Source organism: Nicotiana sylvestris, chromosome 8 (genome assembly GCF_000393655.2).
Source record: "Nicotiana sylvestris chromosome 8, ASM39365v2, whole genome shotgun sequence".
NCBI classification, from domain to species: domain Eukaryota; kingdom Viridiplantae; phylum Streptophyta; class Magnoliopsida; order Solanales; family Solanaceae; genus Nicotiana; species Nicotiana sylvestris.
In genome coordinates, this window is record NC_091064.1 from 161,634,320 (window position 1) to 161,643,827 (window position 9,508).

At 36.5% G+C, this 9,508-nt stretch overlaps 2 protein-coding genes across 3 annotated transcripts; both read right to left on the reverse strand.

Annotated features, from left to right (window-relative positions):
- Nucleotides 1-248: 248 nt before the first annotated feature.
- LOC104228406 (uncharacterized) lies at nucleotides 249-5,986 on the reverse strand. Of its 2 annotated transcripts, none has more exons than XM_009780867.2 (8): nucleotides 5,880-5,986; nucleotides 5,543-5,755; nucleotides 4,268-4,328; nucleotides 4,122-4,158; nucleotides 3,425-3,502; nucleotides 3,220-3,292; nucleotides 2,146-2,185; nucleotides 249-635 (listed from the first exon to the last, which is right to left on the reverse strand). In XM_009780867.2, the coding sequence occupies exons 1-8, from the start codon at nucleotides 5,916-5,918 to the stop codon at nucleotides 586-588; spliced, it is 591 nt and encodes a 196-aa protein (XP_009779169.1). In that variant the 5' UTR covers nucleotides 5,919-5,986; the 3' UTR covers nucleotides 249-585. The 2 variants fall into 2 exon arrangements, with proteins under 2 accessions (XP_009779169.1, XP_009779170.1); XM_009780868.2 differs by lacking the exon at nucleotides 249-635 and adding an exon at nucleotides 1,508-2,055.
- Nucleotides 5,987-8,117: 2,131 nt separating this feature from the next.
- On the reverse strand, nucleotides 8,118-9,246 carry LOC138875928 (uncharacterized). Its single transcript, XM_070154807.1, has 2 exons — nucleotides 8,920-9,246; nucleotides 8,118-8,792 (listed from the first exon to the last, which is right to left on the reverse strand). The coding sequence occupies exons 1-2, from the start codon at nucleotides 9,244-9,246 to the stop codon at nucleotides 8,118-8,120; spliced, it is 1,002 nt and encodes a 333-aa protein (XP_070010908.1).
- Nucleotides 9,247-9,508: the final 262 nt, after the last annotated feature.

Below are 9,508 nucleotides of genomic sequence, written 5' to 3' on the forward strand. Positions count from 1 at the left end.
GCGGGCACAAGTTAAAACGTGATCCAAAAAGCGGGTATAGATGCAAATGCCCCAAGTTTTCACCCCGTCCCGCTAAAATCATTCCATTCCGTCCCCTAGGACAATAGTTCATAAAATGGTAGTGAAGTTCATCACACCTGACTATTCCTTTCTCTACTTCTCCGATGAATGTATCACCTGACAATACGCTCATTAAAAGGAGATTGAATACCTCAGGAAAAAAGCAGTCACAATAAAATCACAGATCATAAAGGACAAATGAGAACAGCGAAATGATTAATAGTACCTTGTAAGATACATGAACTGTCTTTCAGTATTAAATACGGAGTGTAAACAACAATATGGAGCAGTGACATATACATTACAAAATGAAACTAAACGGTAAGAACAAGTTAATGAAATGCATCCCATAAAACTAAAATATGACCTGAAACTAGTGCCTAGAAGAGAATAATACTAAGTGACCTATCTTGATCTTAGCACATCTATCAATTCCTAATATGGAACTATGGCATCTCTTCTGTGACACATGCATCAAAAGTTGTTGCAGATCCACCCGCTCAAATATGAGACACATCAATATCATCAAAGGAGACGCTGCTTTCCAGTCACTGAATCTACAGCTGACTTGCTTCCTGCTCAATTGTAAAATTAGTTGCGAGCATAGCATCAAACAGATTTGAGTAGAAGTCATGCGCAACCATCAACCAAGCCAGCATGCTACAGAAGGCATATCATTCACAAAGTGGCCATAGTGAACCAAGAGTATTCCTCAAGAATTACAGAATTCATATTTGATTTGTTCGAAAGGTGCAAAAAATTTCTTCCCTTCCATAGGATTGTTATTAGATGTTCCCAGGCACCATTGTTTCTACATCTTGAAATGATTTCTTAACATCCTTAAAAAGGTTGTTTTCCAGAAGAAAAATTCCTTTTAAGCAATGTATTTAATGGAATTTATAGCCTATTTAGACAAGCTTCTCCAAAGGCCAAAAGTACTCTTTTTTCTTCCAAAAGTACTTTTTTTCTCAACTTAAGGTGTTTGGCCAAAGCTTTTTTGGGGAAAGAAAGTGCTTTTGGGAAGAAATAGAAGTTTTTGGGAAGCAGAAAAAAATAGTTTCTTCCTAAAAGCAGAAGCAGAAGCAGTTTTGACTTTTCTTATTACCAAAAATACCCTTAACAAAATATAGTATATACCAAAATAACCTTACTTATTTTAAACCTAATACTTAGGATATTAATATATAAGTATTTCTTCTTATTTTTAGGATAGTTTTCTAACATATAGTGACTTGAAGTGAAAGCTTTTTATATTTGTTGAATGATTTTTAATATATTTAAATCATCTTAAACGAATTAAAATACTTTTTAATTTTATTTTCATATTTTACTTAAATAAAATGAAAAGATTTAATTATTGCCTTTGATAATAAATTTTTGAGATTATTTATTTACTTATAATATTAACTATTAAGTAAATATATTCATGTTATTTGTAATTTGATACTTGGCCAAACACAAATTATTGCTCAAAAGTGCTTTGCAGAGTGATTAGCCAAACAAAAATTGCATCTCTCCAAAAGTACTTTTCCCAAAAGCATTTTTGGGAACGCACTTTTCAAAATAAGCTAAACACAAATTATTGCTCAAAAGTGCTTTGCAGAGTGATTAGCCAAACAAAAATTGCATCTCTCCAAAAGTACTTTTCCCAAAAGCATTTTTGGGAACGCACTTTTCAAAATAAGCTAATTTTTCCAGCTTGGCCAAACAGCCTATTAAATATTTCACTTTTTATGAAAAGAGCAAATGATGATCTGGGGACAATTCTCAAAGAGATCTTACAACTGTAAAGTGTAAACAAGAGTGGTTAGGTATGCAGTAGTTTAGTCTGAGTGCCATACAACTGGCTAGTCAGAAGTGAGCATTCTACATAGATGAAACCTGAGTATCAGAATATTTGGGCCTTAAAGCTTCATATCGACTCTGATAGATAAATAAGATGGAACATAAATCCAGTTCCAGAAAGTTAAGTACATCTTGAAAACAGCAACAGAACTGCAGAAGTAGAGCCACATAGTATACTAGTAATAGAAGATAACCAAAAAAACAATACGAATACAGCAAACAAACAGATAAGAAGTATACCCGGTCCAACTGCAAGAACTGTCCTTGAACCTGATGCAACCTGCATCATACAAAATCCCGAAAAACATAAGCACATTACAGGAACTGTTAAATGCATAATAAACAAGCAGGAAGATATCCATCAGCCTTGAAGCAGTAAAATCTCAGAAACTAGGTATTAGCTTCCAAGCAAGAGAACCATTTAGCCAACTAGAAAAAAAAAAGAAAAAAAGAAAAGAAAAGAGCAAAACACTCTTTTAATGCAAGCTACTCAACAAACATGGTCTCCAGGTTTACTACTTAACCCACATTATGACGAACTTATGCTCTTCTTCTGTGCTGTGAAGGATGAGATCACATGCCTAAAATGTTCTTTCTGCAACTGAATGCAGTCAACAAGCATAGAATCCCAAATTCAGAAGCATATGCTTGTAATATTCAGATGTTCTCAGCGGATCAATCAATTATGCCTAATCCCAAATTAGTTAGAATCATTTATGTAAACCATCTGTATCTATTCTACTCATTACTGTATTCATGTTTAGTAGTTTGTCCTTTAATGCAAACTGGAAGTGCTTTAAAACTAGAAATTTACTAATCTACACTTATCCCTACAAGAAAATACAAGTATCAACCAGACAAAAAGTCTCCTAACAAACACCTGACCTGATGTAAGTGTAATACCAACAACTAAATCTTAACAGTTGATATCACCCATATGGATCATTTCGTTCTATTTATGTTTTCTTCTTAGTTATGTCCACATTAAACTCCAAGAGATTGTAGGTATTTTGAGACAACTTCGCTTCTCTATATCTCAAAGCTATTACACTACATGTTGAATGCGAGAGATTATTCGTGCATGAAGTGCTCCCCAACAACTATGGAGGTAGGCGGAGGGTGGGACGTATACTGTATGCAACCTTCCCCATTTGCAAAGAGATCAATTCCATGCTTTAAAATTGTGAAGAAAGTGTTACCAAAGAGCAACTCTACTGTTGTGCTGAGGCTAGCCTCTTTGACATGTTCTCAATATACTTTTTGTATATTTCACAGAAGCATCATCAATTTTACATTATTCCTTGGGAAGGATACCTGTGTACGTCCTGCATCAGCAACTACAAAAGTTGGAAGACCAATGTTCTCAGCTGCTTCCTTCAACTTGTTCCTAATAGAACATTTTCCGAGTATATAAAAAAGTGTCAATCATTCTTCAACGCACAATGACACATTCTTCACAAGTAGGCATGGACGTTGGTGATATCGGGCAGAGAAACATAGATTAGAATCACCTGCTTACATTTCTTGCTGATTCTTGCATGTAACGACTATTTTGGGCTGTCCACACTGTTCCCATTGCCTCAAGAGATACCGATCACTGCATTAGGTGATTCTTCTAATAATTATCAAATAATGACACTTCATATCTTTACAGTTAAAAAACAACATTGATAATATGCAAAAGAAATTGGGGCCTTCAGGTTGTTAAAGGCCCAAATGCTTTATTAGACACGTGCTGAGAACTGTACAGCTCCAAACGTGAAGAATTTTTAAACTATCAAAAGATTCTCGTTTATTCACATGCATAAACAAAAACACGACGAGGATTGAAATTGAGAAGGGGTGTTAGAGACAGAAAGCAGAGCTGCAATTGATAAAAAATCAAGCACTTCCGGAGTAGAAATGTGTAAATATGGTTCAGGTAGTGTATGGGGCTTGCAGAATGCAAAGCACATATTGTAGTTTTTCCATCTAATGAAACAAAGCTCCTCAGATAAGTAGGATATCAAGACAATGAAGTTCCAGGATTAAAAACAACCACACTGAAAGGGAATTTGCAGCTGCACATCACCAGCAAGGAGCTTAAGAGCCAATGCAGTTGGTGTAATTGTAAAACTACTTTAAAAAGTTCTGCTCGTCCCTTCTCAGAAAAATGACTACTCAGTTTTCAAGCATTTATTGTTCTCAATAATAGAGCATAATCCATGTAGAGATACCTTTGCATAAGTTCTGCATACATGCCAGTAGCAGCATCTGTGTTGTTCAATTAAAACATCAAAATGTGACACAGATCATGAAAACATTATGAGAAACTTGGAAAATATGGAAGGATTGAAACATCAAAATGCTAGAGGTTTCTTACGAGCACACTGAGATGCAATTTTTCCTTGTGCCATTTTCAGGTCTTGCCTGACAACTAAAACCTGCCATTAAATTTCTCACGGTCAGGAAATAGCTTTTTGTAGAATCCATTCAACCTTGAGACAATCAAGTATATACTATCACTATATATGTTACATCGATGACAAGCATCCAGAATCAACTTCTTATAACCTTTTGATTGTTTTTTTTTATGTGTGTGTGTGAGAGAAAGAGAGAGAGAAGATCAAGTATCAAACTTTTCAATATGCGATATAGTATCTTTTTTGTTTAAAGAATAAAGTACCAACACACACAAATTAAAGGGAAAAGAAAACTGGATTCCAGCATTTTCAAGATGAGGAAAAGCAAAATACAGAGTATACAAAGAGTTCCTCAGTTTCCGCCTTTTGCTTAGGAAAACTAATTTCATGAATGCCAATTGCCTTTGCGCCACTCATCTCTCACTCCCACTAGTTGGTAGCCAAAATCACATGTCAAAAGAAATAAGAAAAAGCAACACTAGGTAGGTGTTAAATTGTGTTCAACTTACTTTCTAGGCTAAGTGTTTGATGAAGATGCCAATTTTCAACCCCTCAAAAATGTACATGCTCCCTATTAATTTTCCAAACAGCCTAAGCAACAACTTTGACACTAAAGGAAGCATGTCTAGAGTTAGGCATCACGAAACAAAGATTCATCCACCTCGGCAACAGTCAATAAGGCAACAAATTTTTATAGGGGCATCTAATAATTAACATATCTCCAGAGCCTGGAAATTCACTGTTGTAGAAAGAATTCACAAGCAACGAGTTTGCCTGAATATTTATAGCCAAGCCAAAAGTCAACTAATACCAAAATACAGTGAAACAGCATTATGATCACTAAGGGATTTCCACTTACTTGTATCACCAAACAGTTTTTTCATATCTAGTTAGCTTTTGCATTATGAGGGCCAAAGCAAGAGCTACCAGAATATGCTAAAAAAAAAAGTTACAAACTTGGAAATAAATACTCCTTTTTTCTTTAGGGGAGTGACTAATCCTCTTAAAAACTAATTTCTAATCATATCTTTTCATCTGCCTATATTTCTAATCCACTTTACATTCCCGGGTTTTACAAATATTTCTCTTTGTCCTTTCAGTATATAAGTCATATTACAATCCCCAAAGAATAATCAAAAAATGTACAGATAGAAGTGAAAGATACCCTCCACCTTAAATGAAGAAACAAAATAGTACCAAAATTTAACTGAAAAGAAGAATGAAAAAAAGCAAACCATTTTGAGGTCTTCATCATCAGGTTTAGGTGGGGCCAAAATCTTTTCAGGTTGATTTCTGCTCAACAAATGACTTGTCTTCTTCAAAGTGTTACTACTTTTGGAAGGCTTATACAAATCCAACAACAACCCAAGAATGAAACCAATTACCATTCCCGGTATAAAATTCTCAGCCTTGAAACTTGCACCTAACCATTCTTTTTCCTCCTTCTCCTGCTTCCATTACCATTCTTTTTTTAGTATTACCAAAACAAGCACAAGAAAACGAGCTACTACTCAAGATACTCATATGTTACATTCTTTTTTTTTTAGTATTACCAAAAAATTAATTTGTTACCTTCTTGGAAGAGTGGGAAGAGCTATTGAAGATACGCATTGAGCTTTGGCTGTTTGAGAGGAGAAAAAAGAGAGGGCGAGTGATAAAGTGATGGGGCTCAGAAATTTTACTGGACCAGTAGCATCTGAATGCATAAAACGGCGTCGTAGATAGATTATTGATTGTATTTTTTCCTTAATTTGTTTTTTTTCTTCTTTGGCAACCAATTTTCTCCAACCATATTATTCCAAAGAATTTGGGGGCAAAAAGAGAGCTTTGGAAGAATGGGCCTTTTAACCCTTTGCCCCTTTGCTCGTAAAAATTGCACGGGGCGTCCTATTTGGTTGCCTCATTTAACCTATATTCATTTTTTTTTTAAAAGTTTTAATTTGTACCCACTTTTTAAACAATTTCAGCCCCTTTTGTCCTCCTCCTTTTTTTTTCAATCCGCTAGGCAAACGCCTAGGGCTAGTTTTATTTATAACCATATAAAATACGAAATACAATGTCATAATATCCTATGAACGGAAAGAAAGAAATAAAGTTTGAACTTAACAAGTATCCTATTATCAAAATTGAGTTTTGCCCTCAACATTGACGTCTCATTAATGCTATTAAGCTACAATTCAGCATCCACGAATGTGCATGTGAAAGGCACAATGCAACGTTCCTTCTTTAAAGCATTCTGTACTTTGATTCCATATCGAGTTCCCTCCATTCTCCATAGTAGACTCACATGCTCTCCTCGAGGTACGTTTATCAACTTGTCTTGGCGTGCAAATCCATTCGCAACTGTCGTTCCTCCATGTTCGATCACGTTTCAGCTGCCATTATCCGTTCGTCCATGCTGGTTGCACTGCACGACATCTGCTCGTTGCCCACATATGTTGTAGCACGACATCGAAGACGCCTAGTTCAAGACTGCTTTGAAGCAAGTGAGCTACAACATGTGTTGTCTGTCATGCCTTCCATATTAATATTATTATAAATCAGAAAAAGCCACAAAGCACATTTCGATGTAGCTGCCTTCTTTTCGTGCTTAACAATTCCAGCTGTTGTGTTTACTTTCCTTTGCGCGTGCATTACTTCTGTTAGTGTCGATAGCATTATGCACCTATTCCCATTCTTGTTGTTGTTGTTCTGCTGTAATCTCCACTCCCAAAATCTCAAAATCAGCACACTATTTGAAGATCGAACAGTTATCCCCTTGCTGCGTTAATTTTGCTGCGTTCATTTGCTGCGTTCAGTTTTCCCGTTGCTGCTTTCCTGCTGTAATTTCCCCTTGCTGCGTTCAATTTGTTTCATTGATTGAGCTCATGAAGACAACTTTGTGGAAGCACGTGAGCTCCACCTACAGCAACATCATAAAGAAATATATCCCATGTTACCTTCATCCTAGAGTATTGCATGCTTTTATGTATCCTAGATAACTTTCCATGTGCATTCCACTTTTCCATTTGATTCCTTTGCTCACCAGCATGAGTTGTCTGCCATGCCTTCCACATTAAACCTTGTGTGCATATTAAAATATTATTTAATCCGAAAGTGGATTGAAGCATGCGTTAATAACACATTGGCCTTTGTTGCCTGCTTTTCTCGAAAGACATATTTGTTGCACATGCTAGTTGTGTTTCTAATATCATTTGCTTCTTGTTTTGCTCGAAATGAGGAGTAATCAATTTTATATTCCCAGATTCTGTTTGTAACTGAACCATGCGTGTGATATTAAACACTTTTGTATCATGCTGGTTGTATATCCATTGAACTAAAAGCACGCTTTCACCCCATGCTGGTTGGGTTGTCATGCCATTAGTCTTTGTTGTTGTGCTCGATTATTAATGTGTTTTTGTTCTTTTGCATCAGTTATGTCGAAAGTTGCATCATGGAGTGCCATAAGCATCGTAGTGGCACCTGCATTAGAGAAAAGAAAGTTAGAAGTACCAACCCTTATATCCTCTTCCCTTAGGATTTGAAAATATTGGTCGATTAAGTTATGCCTCCTGCTCTTCCTTTTCTCTTTGCTTCCTATCTCCTGTTCACCCTCACCCTTAGATTTGGACATTGCAGCTTATCTTCATTAAGCAACCTCCTTCCCTGTGCATCTAGATGCCAGAATTGTTGGCAATCTATTTCTCCATTATATAACGCATAATTAGCCAAGTGATTTGCCAGCTTGTTGGCCTCCCTATGAATATGAGTAACTGTGTAATTGCCCCAATTCATTAGTTGCATCATTTCCTCTACCTCCTCAGATATGATCTATGGTGGTTTCCAGATTCCATCCATTATCTTTTTTAATAACATTGAGTCAGTTTGAAGCCATACATGAGAGTATTGTTGAAATCTGCAGAACCTTAGTGCTTCTACCATGGCCTTCGCTTCAGCTACTGTGTTTGTTGTCTCCTTAATCTCTTTCCCTACTGACTTGACTATGTCACCATTTTCATTTCTTATACAAAAACCTATTGAGCTCCTGCATGGATTTCCCCTCGATGCACCATCCGTATTAACTTTTAGCCATCCTGCACTTGGAAATTCCCACATGACTTTTGTAACCTTAAGTTTATGAGTGAAGTTTTCCATCATAGCTAATAGATCTTGCCATTTGTGAGGTACCATATCCATCCCAGGCTTTCTTACTTTCACCAGTGCCTGGAGATTTGATGAAACTTGATAAATCACCCTGCTAGTTGTCACCGCCTCCCCATACTTCATACTATTTCTTCTTTTCCAAAGTTTCCAGACTACGCATGAGGGTAGTGCTTGCATTACTGGTTTTAACCTTAAGCATACATTTGCAGTCCAACATTTTGTGATTGCTTGGTGCAATGTAAGTCCCTCCACATCTATTCCTGCCCTCAATAGAAAATACTTCCAAGTTGTCTTTGCAGTTTCTGATCTAAAAAATAAGTGCTGAAGAGATTCTTCGTCAGGCTGTACGCAACACCAACATTTTGAGGGCATGCAGTAACCTACCCTTTTCAAGAAATCATCTAAAGGTAACTTTGCTTTCCACACTTTCCACATGAAAAAATGCTATTTTAAAAGGCAGTCCCTTTACCCAAATCTTTCTATAAGCTATTCTTGGTTCGTCTCTTCTTCTTGTATACTCCCATGCTGACTTAACACTGAAATATCCTCTTGTTTCCAGCATCCAAAAAGGCCTGTCAAGAACCTGCATGGTTGAAGGTGGTTTGATTTTCTCCAGAATGTGTACTGCTAAGTCTTCAGGAAGTATTTCAAATAGCCTATCCACATCCCACTCACCATCTAAGGTAACATCATGTACATTTTGTATATTTTCATCAATGCCAAAGTCCTGAGGAACTAAAAAATATAGTGCCCCAAGACCTGTCCAGTTTTCATACCAGAATAGTGAGGATCCCATTTTTGTTTGCCAAAGGATTTGATGTTCAATCAGATCTCTGCATTCCAACATTTTTCTCCAGATGTGAGACCCCCTTTTCCACGGAACAATAACAGAGTTTAATTTTTTACAGTATTTCTAACATACGAAAGAGCTCCATAGGCTTGGTTTTGTTCTGAAATTCCACCACAACTTGCTGAATAATGCCTTTGCTACATCATGTAGTGACCTGAAACCTATTCCTCCTTCCTCAACTGGCATGCATAAAGTATTCCATGAAGCC